Source organism: Gymnogyps californianus, chromosome 23 (assembly GCF_018139145.2).
Source record: "Gymnogyps californianus isolate 813 chromosome 23, ASM1813914v2, whole genome shotgun sequence".
Lineage (NCBI taxonomy): Eukaryota > Metazoa > Chordata > Aves > Accipitriformes > Cathartidae > Gymnogyps > Gymnogyps californianus.
In genome coordinates, this window is record NC_059493.1 from 821,848 (window position 1) to 841,698 (window position 19,851).

The 19,851-nt window shown below is 43.1% G+C and overlaps 1 protein-coding gene across 6 annotated transcripts in view; it reads right to left on the reverse strand.

The window, feature by feature from the left end:
- The window catches only part of AAK1 (AP2 associated kinase 1), an 85,826-nt gene that overhangs the window by 7,903 nt on the left and 58,072 nt on the right, over window positions 1-19,851 (reverse strand). For 2 of the 6 annotated variants that reach the window (XM_050910366.1, XM_050910365.1), the window contains one exon: window positions 8,549-8,653. The exons of 2 other annotated variants lie outside the window; for them this stretch is intronic. In XM_050910366.1, coding sequence (XP_050766323.1) covers window positions 8,549-8,653 — 105 coding nt within the window. Of the gene's footprint in view, window positions 1-6,801; window positions 6,952-8,548; window positions 8,661-12,121; window positions 12,232-13,006; window positions 13,109-14,780; window positions 14,883-19,851 lie in introns of those variants that run through there. 2 more of the 6 variants (XM_050910370.1, XM_050910371.1) reach the window with 2 other exon arrangements.

Here is a 19,851-nt window from a genome sequence, read left to right on the forward strand (position 1 = left end):
AAATGCCTCTGAATTACCCAGTCCTCATCGAAATAGAGCGTACAGGAAAACAAGGAAAGGAAAAAGGCATTTCTCACGGTGAACATTATGCCAATGCAAACCAATGACCCACTTTTCACAAGAACAGCACAAACAAGTCATTTGCTCAGAATTTTCTTTAAAGAGAGTTACTTGCATTAGTAGGTGTCTACGTTCATGTAAGCGATGACATTTAGGACAGAGTAAGAGAAGGGTTGACAGGATATAAGCCCGTTTGCTTAGGACAGGAGCAGCATGCGTGTCTGAACTTGGAGGCACAGTATGATAGGCAGAACGCTCTATTTTTGGAAAAATTACTTTTTCCAATGCCTTCTTGCTCTCTCTGCCCATCCTAAGTGAGAAGGGCACCGAATGCTTGGAAGCAGTTTTCTCCCTTGCTAAGGCCAGTGCAGGAGTTGTGAATTACTCTGGGAGGAAAAAACAAAGCGATGCTTAGGTGTGAGCTCGTTCTGGCCTTCAGTTAGGAGCTGGTTTCACTCAAAGCTGCTAGGCAATACAGCAAGAAGGGAAGGGCCCTCATAATTTGAAAACAACAAAAATGGGCACACCGATAGTAAAACACAGTGGGTTACCTGAGAAGTTTGGGGATTTACTGACAAGAGAGGAGCACCATCTACACTCCCACATTCTATTTTTCTGATGTTGAAGGAGGAAGACCTGGCTTCCCGACACCATCCCACACTAACTGATCTCAGGCACCTTTTCTTTCCCACGTTCTTGGGTTCCCTCAGTTTGTTTCCTTTGGCAGAAAGCAAAGGGACAGTCCCAGAAGGAGCCATGGCAGCATCACTACAACAAGGAAGACAACATCATGCCAGCATTTTACATTAGCTAACATCTGGGTGCATGTCTAACTAGACAGTGGCTTAGCCTTCTCCTCTCACAGTTGTTCATCTCGTGTGTTAAAAAAGATCTGAGCTATGCTTAGACACTGAAACGTGCAGTCAAACCAAAAAAAACCACACCCCTTTGTGTAAAGATCAGGTTAGAGCTAACGAGACAAGGTCAGTGCATTCCCATAAGCAGCCATAGCTACAGGCTTTGCAGACAAATGTTTCAGAGGCACATGCTGCATAACTTTTAGGACGACAGAGAATTTAAGTTAGCCAGCGCTGATGGATGCTTCGGCAGGTCTGAGATCAGAAACCAGAGACTGAAGCGCTCGAGGGACGGTTTCACATGAACTGGCATGGCAGTTTTGTTCTGTGTTACAGTAAAGGAGAGAAAGGGTCACTCCACGAGCTGGTAACAGCATGAGGGTAAAGGGCAAATCTCATGAAACTAAGACAGTGCCTTTTTGTTTGAAGCCCTGCCCCTTCTCCACAATGACTCGGCTCCCATTCACACCAAGGGCACACTATGCAAGAGGCCTGAAAAGATACAGGCAGATGGTTTGCTTGAATCAACACACAAAGCACCCACAACCCCTCGTGCAAAAAGAGATGCCTCTTTTGCAGAGGCAGCATTTCCTAACATCTGCCTATGCCAAGATGGACACCGTCAAGGGGCAGCTGCCTCTTTTGTCCCCTCCTCCTCTGGACTCCTGAGATCTGTGTGTTCCTTCATGGGGAAGCATCCCTTACGTTTTCAATTAATGCTCAGGTTTTAATGCATGCACACTTCTAACAGCTGCAAGCTTTACAGCATAAAATCTTTACAAAAGCTTGATTTTATAGAAAAGGTTTCTCCCTACCCCTGTACAACATTCGTGTATAATTTTTTATTCCAGGGTCAGATATACGTACTAAAGAAACAATTCCTAAACTAGACTCAGGCTCCCTTTCTGCAGGGAGAACCTTAGTAACAAAAATGCTTATCACTTAGTACCCCAGGAATATACCCTGCGTGTATTCAGGTAGCAACCTGAAGAAAAGACCACTTACCCCTGAGTTACAGCACTGACACATGGAGTTCCCCCATCTTTTAAGGAAAATGGTGCACTAAAGTGGCAAATACTCAAATAGCTGACAGGAAAGCTATAAAAGATTTACTCTCCCTATTATGGAGGGCTTCAAGGAGGCAGAGCAGTCACCAAGATGATGATCTCATTTCTGGAGCAGAGCCCAAAACAAGAAAGTCAGGGGAGACAGAGGCATTCCTAGAGTCTAAAGCCATTCTTCCACTGAATAACTCCCCTGATTTCATCACACCGAAGTCAGGAAGGTCTCAACATATGGTAACAGGTCGCTAAAAATCAGCACAATTACCAGTATACAAGATTACTAGTTTGGCATTTAAAAAGGGTCAAAAGACTTCCCATTCCTTCATTCTTGAAACAGTGGAGTTTTTCCTTGTATTCCGATTCCTAGAAGCAATATCATCAAACACCACCACAGAACTACCCCCATACAGTGCTTTCAGTGAGGAGGTATCAAAGCAGAACACCAAAGGTCAGCATCACCATTACTATGTCACTGGACAACAATTTGGACAGCAGAATTAAGCGTTTCTGCCCAAAGTCACTGCACAGTGGCAGATCTGGGAGCAGATCTAGGGTTCTTCGGTTCCAGAAGATAAGGAATTTTATGTTCTAGTTTTGGCAGGTTTGTACAGCCATTTGCACCGTGCAAAGTGAGACAGGGCCCACGTTAAACACACCAACCCCACACACCACATGCCAGCAGTTTACAAGCAAGACTGACCAACTGGAGACTAACAGCATCGTTTGGTTTTCCCCTCATTTGTACTGTGCACAAGCCAAGTGTTACATATGCAAGTCATTTTTAAGATGCAGTCTGTGACCGTCTAAGAAAAACACAAGGTGAGTTGCTAGGGGTTAAACTCCCTCCTGTGCAGGGCAGGAGCACAAGTCTCACATATCAATAATGTCCTTAAAACAACCTCAGCCACGCAACCCACTCTTCCTCCCAAGGAACAAGGAGATCTGATGCTGTGCATGGAGTCTGCGCTCCTGCGCGTAGGCACAGCTGTCCCCAGAGCACAGCTTCTTTCAGTTACAGAAATAGACTACACAGGAACAAAAAATCAATACAAAGAAAACCCTTTCTCCCCCCCGCCCGCCCCAAGTCTATGTTTCCTGCTGGAGTGATGCAGTTTTAACGTGCAGTGCCCACACACCTCAGCAAAGAGAAGTCACGGGAACTCGTCTCACCCGATTACTGGTAACTGAGTTGAACAGCAAGCCTCATTCATCAGAGCACTCCCCCACGTCACATTCACGCTTCCCCCACATCCATGCCAGCTACTCCCCAACTCTGACCGATTCCCATGAGAGTTCCTGAATCAGAAAATGCATTGGCTAAAAAGAAAATAACTTACTCCATACAGACATGCGCACACTTCAGATGCTAGTGCAGCACGCTATGTGCTTGAGGACATTTTCCATAGTCAGAGGCCCGGATGCTCCACATTTTATGTTTGCTTGGATACCCCAAAACTTGCTGAACTCTGTCTTTGGTCTGAATCACATCTGAACTTTCATTGTAACAACAACATTTTTTTTTTTTCAATCAAGTTTTAAATAAGGTGGTTTGGAAAGTCACTGGAGGCAACATCCTGCGAACTTTCAGGCTGAAGAATGCCATCATCATTCACCTACAAGAAGCCCCCTCTAAAAATAATTTCGCTCTACACAGAGATTCAGTCAAGCTGCCATTCGCTTGCGGTAAATGGGCTGTTAGAGGATGCAGAAGGTCTGCCACAAAGTCACCAGTGCTCAGATTCTTCCACCCATCCCTCAGACTTCTCCAGCAGGTTGCACAGCACCTGCAGCCCTGGCCAAGTCCTTCACAGTTGGGCAAGTCCCAAGGAAACCCATGAAGACTTGGGCAGTCAGAATTCAGGAAGCTGCAGCACCTTCTGGTTTTGGGACAGATGGTCCCAACACAGTGGATAATGTCAGACACAAGACAAATTTGCTGATCTCTGAATTGTGGGTGTGACACTTGTGCTCATCTGGTTCAAGGATGAACTGGGGAGATTTCCAAAGGCAGGGGCAGTTCAAAACCCAAGCCCCCTCAGAGTAAGCGAGAACGAACGTCTAAGTTCCAGCTATTCCTTTGAACATCTCGCCACCCCAAAACCAGAGTTTATTCTTGGATCCAAAGCACAACCTTGACTTGAAAGGGAATTGCTCCATGTACTGTGGTTGCATTTGTAGTCTCCTATCAGGAGGATCCATCAAAATAGTTAATGCCAAGAACACTACTACAAGCTCCAGCCTGTTAGTGCAGAAAGGCTCCTCTGTCATCCTGACGTGAACGAACAGCACATACCGGGCAGAGAGGAGAATCGCTCTGCTGCGATTTTGCTGACTGTAGGTTTGTATCATGTTACTTAACAACACCTGACCCTACGACCCTTAAAAGGGGACAGAAACATCTCCCATGGCTTCAAACAAGGCTCCAACCATAGCTATAAGAGAGAATCATTCTTACGCCGTTTTGGGAACGATGGGTACCAAACGTCTCCCACGCGGACGCTGGATGGAAGTTCAATCTGTTCCTTCACAGCAGCAGCTTTCACACAAACTCCTCAACTTTTGAGCAGCATACCAACACTAACCTAACGCCTGTAAGACAGTCACATTTTTTGGAGAGCTTAAAATTAATCCCAAATATCCACTCATTTCATATCTCTCGCATTTTCCATTCATTCCACAAATAAGTGGCAAGTATTTTCTGATGAAGGAGGCCTAGATAATAGACATCTCTAAAAATGTACGCTTCCATTGTATCGTATTTCCCACCCAGATCCCTGAATAGCTACTTGAAAAAGCAATAAAATAAACATTCACATCTGCTTATTTAATAGCATTATTAACAACCCAGTGCATTTATAATTTTTTCCAGAACCCTTGAACAAGCGCCATTAGATTTAAAATCTTAAACATTCTTTAAAAGTACTTTAATTCACAGAAATCTTTGTTTCTAATATACAGTAGATGGTTACTTTTTAAAATCCATTCTCTTTTCATATAATCTCAGTATCTGACTATACAATAACTTTCTATCTATAGCGTCTTCATGTTTTCCAGTCCAGCTTGCCTGTGCTTTAGGAATATAAAACAAAAAAATAATAAAGTTCTATCCACAATTTTACTAAGGTCATTTCCATAGTTCTCATGTAAAGCTTCTCTTGGAAAGTGCAGTATACACATGTAATGATACAACACACTTAAGCAATACTTTTATTATTAAGTGTAGGTTTTAAAAGAAGAGTAATGTAGAGCAGACACAATCGATGGTAGTTCTATTTACAGAATTTGTTAAACTAAGTGTTGGGGTGGGGGAATAGCGGAGAGACTGGAGATAGGAAAGGAGTAGTCACGAACTTTGATTTCTTTCCTTCTTAGCGAGAGGTCAGTACATACATATTTCAGTCGTTCGTACTTTCACACATGGGAAACTGCACTTTTACTAATACAGCTACATACACATACACAAGGTTAGCAGTAAGCTATTAATTATTCCACTACAGAGGAAGAGTCCTTCTGTTCAGAAAGAGCTTTCAAATACAAGATAGAAATTCCGGACTTCATGACCATAAGCCAATGAAAACAAGTTTAGCGTATCCAGCTAGTTGACAAACTAAGCGTGTGAAGGGAAAAAGAAAAGGTAAAACCCATCTAGTTGTAGCAGCACTTATTTCAAACCATCTGAACCAAGTGCATGCTTGTTCCACAAAGACTGAAGAGTGGAATAAAGTCCACAGTAATCTTTGTCTACTGAAACAAATGGTTCCATACTTAACTGGTTTGCACTATATGCAGTTACAAGAGAAAACGGGGGAACCCAGAACAGATACCAGATGCTTGACTAAAACCAGGATTTAAAATAGACAAACAACCGTAGGACAATTTGTTTCATACACAATTTACAGTAGGTTGGGGGGATTTTCTTTTTTTCCAGTCAAACACAGAAAAGAAGTCACAGAAAATACATCTGCTGCTGCCACAATGCCCTTTTCATCCAAAAAAGGTCAACAAAATGCTAGTCACAGCCATATTCACATGTATTTGGTTCAAAACCTTGTTATATTTCACTTAGGGTCATTTTTGCAGCTTTAACAATTGGTTTTCTTTTTTTCTTTTTTTCTTTTTTTTCCCCTCCCCCAAGGAAGCGCAGTTCATTCACAAGCAGGATTGTTAAACAGCAAACCATTAGCTGGGGGCAGTCCGGAAAACTCTCTTCATATGCACCATCACCAGAGGTACTAGGCAAGACTGCTTCAGAGGAATTCGGTGCTTTCTCCTCCTCTGAAGCATATACTGGCAATTTAGAAACATCAGCTCTCCTAACCTGTATTCTGCAGGAGAGGGACGTCCCTACCGATTTCACCTGTCCCCTTCCTCCTGCCCATTCATCAGAAGACAGGAACAAAACAAAAACCAAACCCAAAAACACAAACGCAAAGATTGAAACACAGTTGTTCACGCACTACTCTAAGGAGAAAGGAGTCTGTTGTACGCAGGGATCATACATCAGCTACAATTATCTAATTCATTTACAGTTAGGCTTTCCATGGTGCTATGTGTACATCTCAGCGGGGCGGCTAAGGACAGTGCTCCCTTTAGACATAGGCTATTAAAGACAGGTGCAGAAGGAACCACAACAGGTTTTTACCAGCTTTAGAGAGGACTACCTGGAGAACGGAGACAGAATCTTTCCCAGGGCATGGAAAGACAGGGAGAGAGGTGGGTGACTGTCTCCTGTTGGCAGATTTGTTTTTCTTTTAATTAAGTTAAAAAAAAAAAAAAAAAAAAGCCCAAAAGAACCACAACTGAAGGTAACTCTTCTGGAAATGAAAACGGAGGATTAGGTACGTTACAGAAACTGCGTCTGCTACTGTGTCACTGCTACAGGTCTATGAGCTGATCCACCAGCAGTAAAGACCTGGCTATGTTGGGAAGACTGGACTCAGAGCTTCCACTGTTGTTTCTAGAATGCCCACCTGAAAGTGTGAGAGATAGGAATTCAGTATTGAACAGGACACACACACACGACAGTTTCAGATGTTCAAGAGCAAGCAAGAAAGAAAAAAGTCAAAGCAAAACAGAAAATTTGCTCAAGCTCTTCTCATTACTTGCATCACGATATCAACAACATTCCCCTGCTTGCTCTTCCACCCTCTCCCCACCCCCCAAACCCAGCTCGCTAGACTTGCATGGAAAAACAGCATGGCAGCCAACAAATCTCTACAAACCATTTCTTTTTCCCAAGGTTTACATCCAAGCTGCAGAATTCTCTCCTTACTAAAGGATCTATAAAGCAATTACGAGAACTCCCACAACCTATAGAAAGGACTGTTCAAAGCTTTAAATCCTGAAAATTAGTTGCTCTTTTAAGAGCATCTTTGAGTTGCCAGCTCCTTCAAGGAGAGTTGAGCTATCATGTGCCTTTCTATCTAACTGGTACTTTGATACTGAAGGAAAGACGCTCCTCTTTATGCAAGGTAGCCTATCTTGGCCCAACTTTGGTAGAAATCTTCTCTGACTTTCAGTAGGAGCAGAGTTTCTAATGTCTGAGAACTTTTTCTAATGCGTGTCAGTCTTTGAAAGCTAGCATTAGATGCAGCACAGATGTACAGCACATTCCTGCTGTAAACAAAAATGGGAGTTAGGGAAGCCAAAAAAGTTCTACGATCAAACTAACCAAAAAAACCCCCAACCACACCAAAAAAAGGGAGGCCTGGAGTATGTCTTTAAACCTATGCTAGCATACCAAAAGCTGTAATCAAAGCTTTTCAACGGCATGGCTGCAGAGAGAAGACCTATTTGACTGACTAGACTGCAAAACACTGCCTACTTCTGTCCCTACAAGAGGTACAAAACGCAGCACTATTATTTCTTTTACGGACAGAGCGCTGCTTTTTATACTTAACCCTACATAAGGCTGAAACTGTTTGCAAAGATCACATTAATGTGATCTAGGCGACAGGAATGCTGTAAAATGAGAAACTTTCCAGTCTCTGTCCTAAGGACTCTGACTGCTCAAAGCTCTTCCAAGGAGGTGGGTACCGTCTACCAAACTTCTCGCACTCAGTTCCCACAAGCACCTTTGAAAGACATCAGTCAGAAGTGAAAAAACTCACTTTCAGCAGGAGTTTCAGAGTTAGAAAGGCTTATCATTATCTCCCTTTCTTGCGCCTCATGCCAAGTTAACTTAAAAGTCAAAGGACCTCCTTTCATTGGCTTGAACAGTGAATAAGAACGTCGGAGAACGCAGTTCTCCATTGCACTTTAGCCACAGAGGTATTTGTGTGCCCTGCCTGGCAGACTGGTAGAAATTACTTCATGGGATCTAAAGATGCTTGCACGTCTATTATCTTTTTGGACATGCAATCTTCTCACAAACAGAGAATCTAGAGAAATTTCAAGGCCAATGTAAATCAGAGGAAGACTAAGCTCACTAAATACTACGATAGTAGTATCTTACAGTTTACGATTTGAACTACTTCACATGTGCTGCAGCACCACTGCCCCAGAACCAATTTATGTTCATTGTTTTCCTTTTTTCCTTCCCTTTTTCACCCCCACATCCTGGCTTACCTTGTGAATTTTTGGATATCAACACTGGAATTGGGTCAAACTCATCTTCTGTCACTTTTTCAGAGCCCTCAGGAGCATCAAAGCCTGATATCAGGTTAGTATCTTCTGCAGCATAAAGGAGAAACAGAGGTAAAGAAGCAAAGATAGCAGAGAAGGCTGGTTAGAATTGCTAAAAAGTGTTAGAACATCTTTATGTTTTCAGAGACAGGGTTTAGAAGCAGGAGTTTCATTTAAAAGGTGAAATAAAGTTGGTAAGTCTTTGGTAAAGAAAGTAAGAAGTAAGAAAGCCAATTAAATACAAAAGTGGAGGGGAAAAAACCAAACCAAATCAAAAAGCAAGCCAAGTCATGAGAACCAAAATAAAATTTGGCCAATCTGAAGGCTTAACAATTGGCATCGTTCAAAGCTGTGGTAAAAGCCTGGGGCTTAAGCTCCCAAGGATTGAAGGTATTCTTTGTCATCGTCCAGTGGCTGTCAGATATTAGTACAGTTTGAGAGAGCAATCTGGCTCTCCGGCTACCAGCTCTCATGCACAGGGAGAAGAAAAGGGCTGGGAAAAAAAACCACAGAAGAAATTCCAGTCATCTACGCGAGACAAAACCCTTGAGCTTTCACCTACAGTGATAAAACAAGAAGTGCAATATGAAGTCAGGTTTCCAAGGAGTTGAAATGCCAAGACGTAACTAGATGCCGAGAGAGATTTTTTAAAGGCCCCTAGAGCAGTTCTGGCACATAATTCCATTGATTTCAAACCACGTCAACTGCAGTTAGACACTTGGTGGGAGACACTTTCAACAATCTCCACAGTAGATGAGACATTTATCTGCCTTATCAGGCAATTACATGCCTTTAGGGACTTTCACACTCTCGCTGTGCATCACTATTTGTTACTTTCGACACCTAAAATACCTTTCAAAATCTGGTCCTCAATTACTTCATGAAATATTTCTGAAAGCCTAGCAAGGACATGTACAAGTCAATGGTTTCCAAGGAACAGGAACATTCCTGTTTGACTCCTATCAAGAATAAAAGCTCTTTACCTAAAGCTGACAAATACAGTAACAGGTTTTGGGTGAGATGATGCAAGAAACCATTTGTGGAAATACACTGTTCTCTGGAGGATCAGACGCAGAAAAGAAAACACCACAAATTTTATAGGAGACTAGCCTGTAAAGCGTCAAAGACACAAAGACGTTTCATCTTAACGGAAAGTCTCATCTTGTCATCACTCCGTCTCTGGGGTTATTTATTTGTGGCTCTTCTCAACCTACCTGGGAGCCTTTGCAAGCATCCTATTTCCATTTCACTTCATTTATACATACAATTGCTCATAGCTCTAGAGTTTGCTGTACAAGAAGCTACTGAAGGAGCACTGCTCAATTATGGACTATCTTTCCTAAGGAGAGGGAAAGGCTGGCGAGCGTCCCTATTTGGACAAAACTCCTTCAAAAGCATTTGAGGTTGCCTCAGTGACTATATATCACCCTAAGTAGAAAAATTCTCCCCTCTCACATACATGCAGCTTGGTGCTGTATTCAGCAATTGCAAATTAAGGAATTCTGAAGGCTGAGCAAAAATTCAGAGGCCAGAAAACAGCCTAGTAAAGGACAAAGGAAAGGATGCTATGGCATGGTTGGAGCACCAATCCATGCCCAGACCACAGCTGCTTTTTCAAGTCCTCCTGGTCCCACTGATAACTTGCAGCGCTGCAGCTCCACAGGCTGATTATACCCACGGACAGCAGCATCTGCTCCATAGATGCTTTACATCACCAAAGCCAGGACTGGATAAGCAAAGCAAACAAACAAACAAAAAAAAAAAAGATTGAGACAGACATACAGTTAATGACCACACCCAGAGCTATAAAAGCAGGGTTTGAAAACAAGCCATAAATGAGTTTTGGAAGATTTTAATATTCCCCCCCCCCCCCGCCTCTTCTGTGAATAGAAGTCTCACTTTCCTCGTCAAATGTGAGCCTTTCTCATCCCAGAGGAAACAGCAGGGCAGCCTGGGAGAAGTCATGCAGGAGTCTGTTAATTCATTTTCTCATTAAATCACACCGACAATGTTTTGGCTTTGCTATATTCCAGACATGGAGTAATAACTGCTCGACATACATTTCAAGCCATTTACTCAAAATAAAGTGGCATGGAAGTGTATTATAGCAACAAGCAATTAGAACAACTGCTTGTTTAAACCCAAAAGCTCTATGAAAAAAACACAAACTCATTTTGAAGTGCCATCAAGTGTAAAAAATGATTACAGGCTGTTTTTACAGTGATTCCTCTGAGGACAGATCATTTTCTGTTGCTATAGGGATACTCACCAAATGAGCTAAGCAAAACCCATCGTCAAGGGGCACCCAGTAGTTAGCATTTGTGCTCTGGGCCTCTCTTTTCAAGGCAATAAATAGCAGAGAAGTCCTGGTCTTCCCTCCCACCCGGGTGGATGTGTACTACCCAATATTCACTACAAGCTTGGCTTATGTGGGAGTCATCCGCTAACATCTGGCATTGTCCCCAAGGGACACACGCACTGCTCACAACTGCTTTAGCCCATAATAGGGATATGCCAGAACAGAGCAGGAAAAGTTCACTGTGCAAGTCACACTCCAGCTGATAGCTCTTCAAACTATTCCAGTGCCACTGCTCCAGCCACACTGCATGGCCCAGATTTCAGCTGGATGCTCTGCAGCTTGGCGAAAAAAAAAAAAAGCCATCTCAGTTAGGACCCAGCTTCCCAGGGTCCTCTGCTCTTGCTTGTTAGTGGAAAGAGAACAGAACTCTGATCCCTGCACAGTATTTCCACAATTCCACTCAAGCTCAAATACTGATGTACTGCAAGGGCTGATCTGTAGCTCTTAGGAATTATCACACGTGGTCTGCTTCTCTTCTTCAGCTCTGCTTTTTTGTGTTACTATGAAACTGTTCCCTTTTTCAGTTGGATATTGCACTTAGGCTTTCATTCATATTTGCTGTGACACTGCAGTTTGACTCAAGAACCTTCTCCCGATAACCTCTGAAAAGGAAAACATTCTCTAGATCTGAAAGAGCTCACTCGCATGCCTCAGACGCTAACTCTAACAAACCAAAAAAAAATTTCTTTCGTTTCAAAAACCTGTGACACCAGTATAGATGATTATCAGGCTCCCTTCCAGAATTAATAATGCAGCATAAAACCAGGTCTTAAATCCCACGTGCAAAAAGCATAACCAGAGTGCATTCACTTACAAACCTGAAGAAGGATTGCATACAAAAGCCTACCCTTTAAGCTTCCTGTATCCCTTCTGCTGTATCCCTGTCTCATGGAAGATGCCACCTGTCTTGACAAACCTTGTCTTTACAGTCAAGCTGAATACTTTTTTCTATATTTTTCCCTCCGTACTTCAATGTACATTCCAAGTTTCATCAGCTTGGGAAGAAAACAAAACAATGGCTCAGGGAAAAAACCCAACACCACCAGAACATGAGTCAGAGCATCTGTTTGTGTAAACCGGTATCAGCTTCACTTCACGGTAGCTAAAGACCGTGTCCCAGGACTGATTAGGTGTTAGAGACAAAGGGACAGTTTACCTTTGTGAGGTTGAGCTGCGAAAGCTACGGGAGCAAACTCATCCAAGAGGTCAGCAGCAGGGTTAGAAAGCAGAGAACAGTCAAGCAGAGAGTCTTCCCCAGTGAGCGAGTCTGAATCCAGGTTAGCATCCAAAGGCCGCAAGGTAGCATTAAACAGGACACAAACACTGTTAAGCTCGTATTCTCACATTCCTGTTCCCATCCGCTTAGTGTACAAACAGAGCTCTGATGCAAAGCCAGCACAAAAGCTATCATTTTTTGTGATGGAAAACATTCCTTACTGCTCTGCAGTGAAGGCAGAGGGATTCCCAACACCTTTAGCAACATATAACACATTCTCTGGGGTTAACTACCCTCTAAAGCTGACTACACAACAACGAAATCCCACACAAGTGACAGGTTAAAGTAGGGGCAGCGAAGGGGAGTGTGGGGAGGGAAGAGAGCTGTGGGGACTCTCCGGCAAAACCAAGTGCACTGGCTATTTCACAAGAGACCTCTGAAAAGAGGTCAAGTCCATCTGCTGCAAGACTGGCCAGATCAAGGCCTTCACAGTAAGAAACGGATGTGAATTGCTTACTACCACACCCCAATGGAACAGACAAAAATCAGTGACTGCTCCAGATTTCAAAAGCACTTCATCGGAGCAATACCCTGGCACCTACCGATCTGAAGCGGTGGGCTGAAGGAATACTGTACTGTTCTTCACAAGGAGACAAGTAACATTGACCTTCAAGGAACCATGCAGCATCCACTTACAACACACACAAGCAAGCCCAGTTTACACGGGTGGGAAAAGCAGCGAGCAAAGAGATGCTTATGTTTAAGCGGACAGTGCTTTCTGATTTACACAGCCCACAGCGGTACGATGCACCCCTGCCCCACCAACCTGTTCTGTTGGAGGCAACCGACTCAGTCTGTGACACAAGGCGTTGGGGCAATGGAGCCTCGAGGCCCGGTATGAGACTCTCAACAGCTACGTCAGGTTTTCCTTTCCAAATGTGCAAAATACCAGAGCAGAGAAGAAGCCAGAGGTTAGTTTGCAAGACACAGCATAAGTAGGAACTAAGGTGGCAGTTGTCTGAATCCTTTAGTGACCCTTTAATACGTGTCAGCTATGCTGGCAGCAACAAGAGGCTGAAGTTAGACTGATGTTAATTTAATCATGAGGGAGGACTGTAACACATTAGTGTTTGTTGGGTTTGAATTTTTCTGTGGGTTTTTTTATGTATTTATTTTAATTTGTGCAAGCCCAATTTGAAATATCCAGAGGGTGGAATGGGAGGTTAATAATGCCTGCCCCGTGGCTAAGCAGAAGGCCTGGGGCTGGGCAAATAACTACAAGCTTTTGCAAGATCCTTTTCCAGCAAAAGGAAAACGCTGACCTTTAAGGAGTCCCCTTGCATTAGAAGCAACAGAGCATTAAAATACCTACTGCAGAGCCCTTAGCATATTCCCAGTTAAGCTTGTAAAACACCAACACGTGGGATCTTTTTTTTCATTTTGAGTGCCCAGTGGAGCAAAGATTGCAGACCCTACAGAGAGGTGATAAAGTTTTGGAACTCAACGTCTTACTGAAAAGACCAGTCCCCAGTATGGTCTAATGTTGATGTCCATTATGTGGATACAAAAGGAGATGTTTGCAAAGGCTGGATAAAAGATTTGTTTTTATAGAAACCATAAAGGGGAAGGGGAGAGACACGGAAGATAACTGTCACAGTCATACCAGCCAGCTATAATGCTTGTCTGTGTCTCTTCCTCAAGGACCAACATCAAGGTAACGACCAAGAAGTTAAATTAAAGAACAAGGATGCACTCAAATGCTAGGACCAGAAATGGTCTAGTTGGTCAACCTAAGAGAGATTAATGAATATTTTTGTTTGCATAGCAGTCTGTGTGATTTGCAGGATCATTATCTCAGAGTGTTCAGACAACTGCCAGAAATTTTTAAAAGGGAGAAAGTATTACTATTAGGGTGACTCATTTCCTACCTTTCTATTCAAAGCTACAAGGTTGCAACCAGCTAGCCAGGGGACCCTGGCTGGGACCCAAACCCACAAAAGCAGCTGATTGCAACCAACTGCAGCCTGCAATTATTCGTCTTGAGTCCATTTGGCAAGTAGATCAAAATACGATTCTGCAACACTCCGAAATCTTTACACTGCCTGGAGCCTGTTGCATCTGGGCTCGTGGCAGCCTAGCACGTTTATTCTCAGCACACGCCCCAGGTCAAAGGCAATGCTGTCCTCCACATCGTGCTGAGGGTCGACAGAAAGACAGACAGGCTCAGTGCCTGGGCCATGGTTACACACGAAGTCTTTAGCAGAAACGGAGGGATTTTTTGCACCTTCTCCTTCAGTCAACAATTAACTTTCTTCTACCAAGACCAGAACACACAAGGCACAACCATACCATGTTATTGTGCCAAATCAGTAAGCCTAGATTTTAAACGCAAATACCAAGTCTTCACTGTTCAGATGTTAGTCTCATGGGGAAGAGGCAGATCTGTCTCAGCATAATCCGTAACTTCCTATTACATTGCGTTTCACCAACATCAGTGGCTGTTCTGAGAGCCCAGTGGGGGTAAACACGCAGAGTTATCATGCGGGACAAGACATGCCATGTACAACAGAGGGGAGGAGGCGCCCTGGGTTTATTATTACCATTCACAGTGTCTGACGTGCTACCGAAGGGGTCAGCAAGAGGCAGGATATCAGGGAGCAGAAGCGCAGTCTCAGGAGATTTGAGTCCCTCAATCAGTTTTTCTGGGTTAAGCAGGAAAAGGAGGAAGGAAGGCAACAGAGAAAAAAGTGAAGAAAAAAAAATACAAGAAAAGACAACATTAATCAGGTGCTCAGTTCAGTGGCTCACGGTCCAATGTGTCAGCCTCAGAAGAGCATCTGCACAATTTTGTGTGCAAATAACACTATCACTTAGAGATATTAGAGGGCAGCTATTCACCAGCTGGCCCTGGTCACCTAAGACAACTGAAGACATCCTTACCCACTGTGCGCTGCTCTCCCTAAGGAGCCGCTGTAAAATAGCGTGCAGTTCTTTCACTCCTACCCAAAGCACTAAAGCTTAACATGACCCACTGGAAATCAACTCAAAAGAAAAAAAAACAAACAAACAAACCCCAAACCTGCAATTTAGGCTTTGTATAATGAGAAGAAACGGAAGAGATGATCAGAAGCTCAAGATGTTAGAGCTAGGTATACAACACCTATTAATTTGCTCAAGAATGGAATACTTAGAGCCCTTAAGAGCTTAAGCAAAACCAGAAATCATTGAGACACGACAGTGCCAGACATCAGAACTTGCCCTTGGGTTAAACAGCTGCCTAGTTACCAATTCATTATTTCAAATACCAGGTTTCAAATCAGACATGTCATTCTCAGCAGTACATCTCCTGTGGTTCCCATTACCCTTCACACAAAGAAATTTAGATAGCCTGGGCAAAACGTTAATCTCAATTATTAATCTGGTGGATGAGTGATTTCACCATCACACTAACCAGGTTTTCCAATAATGAGCTTAATTATTTAGCTTTCACAAGGGTTTCTTCACAGAACAAGAAGATAAAGAACATTTTCAGGATTTGCTAGAAGTAATCACCTTCAGTAGAACAGCACTGATAAAATTTGCTCCGCACAGACAAATCTGGCCATTTCAACTTGTTGGAAAGACTGCATTTATAACCTAACATTAGAATGAGCTGTGGCCCTGCCACAGCTCTACCTTTACAAAATTTTTACATCTATATTTTATGTTTTGAGTTCAAAGGCTGGTGTTATTATTTATTATCCAAAGAAAATGTGCTCATAACTGCACAAAAGCACAGGCTCTGGAAGACTGCTGTATAAAAGACTTACCACGCTGAGAAAACGAAAAGCTTAAGTTGCACTGTTACATACATGGTAATAATATCGATCTTTTTTATTGCCCTATATAAATAATAAAATAGTCTAGCGGCTTTGGAACTACTTATTCAAAGCAGGACAAATTCTGCTCCCCATGAAAAACTGCACAAGCCAACACACTAAAGCAACCAGGAGGGCAAGGAAACCTAAAAAGCGACCCAAGAGGCAGCTGTCAAACCATTAAAGGCCTGACGGTGGTCAACTGAAAGGAAAAACCTGATGGGAACAGCAGCCTTGAATGTACTTGATACCTTCCCGCCTCTGAGGAATACTCAATTTTAAAGGTCAGATTTGCCAAAGAAAATGCACCCCAGCTGCAGAGGTATCATCCTTGGCTTCTGAGCTGCACAGAGGGGCTTTTTCCTTGGGTGAACGGAGAGATGGGAGCAGGGGCTTGGCAACAAAAAGATGTGTTGATGCTATCAAAAGGGGGCTAAGAAGGACGGAACCGATTCTAGCGTGTGGGGAAAACATAGCACAACACAGCAGAGAGACTTGGGGACAAGACGACAGGGAATGTGCTCAATTCCTTTTCCCGGAAGGGAAGCGGTAAGATAACAGATATCCACCCAGAGTACAGCTGACTTAAACAGCATTGTAAATCAATTAATCCAGATAGCAAGGCACAGGACACAACTGTGGGAGAAATTATGGATGGTCTCAGAGGTGGGCAGTTTCAGATTGGGTTTGGCTCCTACTTTGAGATGACGTCTGTAAGCTACGAAGTGACACGTATGTACATTTGTGAATGTATTCACATTTTAGAGATTCGGGCCTAAGATTGCTTCTGCCAATGCCTAGCTCTTCCCAAGGCGCTTGCTCCAACCTGTATCTTCAAACCCACATATACAGTAATCATTCCTTTTACGATCCCATTTCCAAGTGTCTTGCTCCCTGAAGCCTCCCTCCTTCAACCTTACCTTTCCAAACAGTTTCCTCCTTTTTCATTACTGCAGACTTGCCATTTAACACAGTGGAACTGCCTGTTGGCCAGGTACTAGAAAGTTGCCTATTGAGCTCACCCACACTTTTTAAACATGCAGAAATTATGAGAATAAGTTCTTCTCCCTACACGTTAGTTTTCCCTCCGCCCCCCTGGCCTCACTGGTTTTATGCAAAGCTTTAGACTTTCAGTAGTTCTTTGTCTTATTTTGTTACTTGTCTCACGAGATCTCCTTTCTGGTTTCCTTCGTTGTTGGTGCTAATCCACCAACGCTGTTACAGGTAGCCACTGCATCTCTTAGGGCGTGATTAAAAGGAACTTTATCCCTTTTAGGTGAGGCTGAGAAGTTCCACAAAACCAAGAAGGTGTCAGGATGAATGGGAAAGGAGATACCAAAAGTAACAAAAACCAGATGCCTTGTTCTACTTTGAGGCCTAGCAGTTCATTTCCCTGGTTTCCGTTTTGTGTCGCATCTTGTACTAACCTGTAGGAATAAGAAATAAAGGAACAGCAGTCGCTTTAAGTGGTGGGAAATTCACGTTCAACTAGGAACAAAGGAAAAGTTAGCGAAGGCCCAGCGAAATCCACAGTTCTGCATTAGTTAGCAGGAATATCTTCTCTGCAGGAGTTAAGTTCATTCTCTTTAGCACGACATGCTTATTAAAAACACACACGTGTGCTAAAGGAAGTTTTTCTGAATCCACATCAGACATTCAAGTCCAGGAACACTACATGCCTTTGCAGCGGCAAATACACCCAGCTCTTAAGCCTCTGCTTCACCGTAGCTCCAATGATCAAAGCAGTAACTCAAGGAGGGTATCTTCTGCACACTAGACTGTTTCCCTGTGCATGATCATTAGGCAGCTGCAGTTTAACTATATGCAGACCTAGAAAGAAAAAACAGGCTCTCTCACGATACTGAAATGCATTTTGGGTCCTGCTACCAAGGCAATTCTCTAGCAGAAGTTTAATTGTAATTTCCAAGAGAAAAGCTGCTTCACCTGCAAGTGAAGCCATGGTTGAGATGGTGAGAAGCCAGCAATGCTAAGTAATTTGAATGAGTAAGAAATACAGCAGTGCAAGAAAAGGAAAAGCTGGGATAACTAGCCTCGTTTTTGTTATCTGTACAAACACAACTGTTCCAAGTCACACACATACGAAGTGATCATCAATTGCAGAACAGACTCCACCAATACAGCAAACAGCATGCAGCATGTATGTGCCATTTGCAGAAAGAGATGAAGGCTACAGCCTCGGGTATGGACTTCTCTAGAACACCCTCTCCCACCTGCCATCCCCTTAGCAAAGATCTTCTACGGGAGGAAAACCAAGAGAGATGTTTTGCCACTACAGTACCAGTTTCTTGTGGCTCTCCAGGCATGTGGGCACACAATCACAAGCTGCGTTTTAGAAGTGGTCATGATGGCAAAGAAGATCGGTTATGCAGCAAACAGCAACGGAACAAGAAGTAAACAAACTAATAAAAACTTCTTCTATGCTGCAGTTTCAGGGCCCATTGCAACTAATTTTGTGCATGTACAGAGCTCAGACTGCAGCATGACAGGACAACGCACATCCTGTGTCGATCACCATGCAGTTAAATTCAGGATTTTATAGTATCAGAGGTCCTTCTGCCTCAAATCCAATAGACACATCCAGATTATTCATATGTAGACATATGAACAAGCCTGAGGATAAATATGGTTAAGAAAATGTAACCCAATACAAAGGTATTTTATATCAGCCCCTGAAGGGCTCTCAGGAAGGGCTTTTATCAAACTCCAGCTGGGAAACATGCTTTAATCAGTAACTGTGCTCCCACATGAGGTTGCCTCTTGGAGGCATCCTCTTCCCCAGATAGTTTACCGAAAATCTGCTAGATGCTTTCCAGGTCACAGGGAAAATAAGCTTGATTCAGGTTCAGGATTGATCTGACCTTTGGTATTTCATTTTCTGTCGGGTTTTCTACTCTGCCCATTTTCAGTCCTGACAGGATGGCAGCAAGTTTGCTATGGCTTTGCATCAGCTTGTAAGGACGCTGGCTGAGTAAGCAAGATTCGTTAGCAAGTCTTAAGAAGGTGTCTAAGCTTAAAAGCACGCAGGGGGGATTAAAAAGTGCCCTATAAACCCTTTCCAGAGCTAAAGCCCAGCCACGTACTGCAGCCTTTAGACAAATGTTTCACTTTCTTCCTAAGTTCCCAGTTCCTCACAGTAAGAAGTCACTGGTTGTTTCCTACCACAGTCACACTAAGCAAAACACATTGCAGAAAAAGCAAAGTAAGAGCCTATAGCTAACGGCTCTCAGAGGCATCCCCAAATGGCAGATGTTGGTAGCTTCAGAGGCTGGAAAACCAAATCACTTCCTCTGGCAATGAAAGCAAGAGCCTTTCCTCTGATTTGCACCAACATAAGAAGGAAGTAATGCCATTTAGCATCAGCAGAATTAACTATGGATTTATATCATGGGACAAGAAAGCAAGTTCAAACCCCACGCGTAGGATGAGAAGCACAGCTTTGGACAATCCAGTGAGAAAATTTTGACCTTTTTCTTCAGATCCCTTCTTCTCTAACACATGCACAAATCTGATTTTTGAGATTTACAATTAGTCAATTTGCACAGACTTTGCATCTGCAACACCACCACTGCCAAAGACTGTAAGTTGGCATGCTGCATTTATACTTGGCGATATACCCATTAAGCGACAAAGTATATGCAGAAAGCATTTTAAGAAGGGCTAGAGTTATGGAAAAAAATATAAATCAAGAGACGAGGGAGGCAAACGGGTTTTTAGTTAGAGCAGGCTATTAGGAAGAATAAAGATTCCCGAGAAACTTGCAAGTTGAAAAGGGAACGGAGGGCAAAAATCTGTC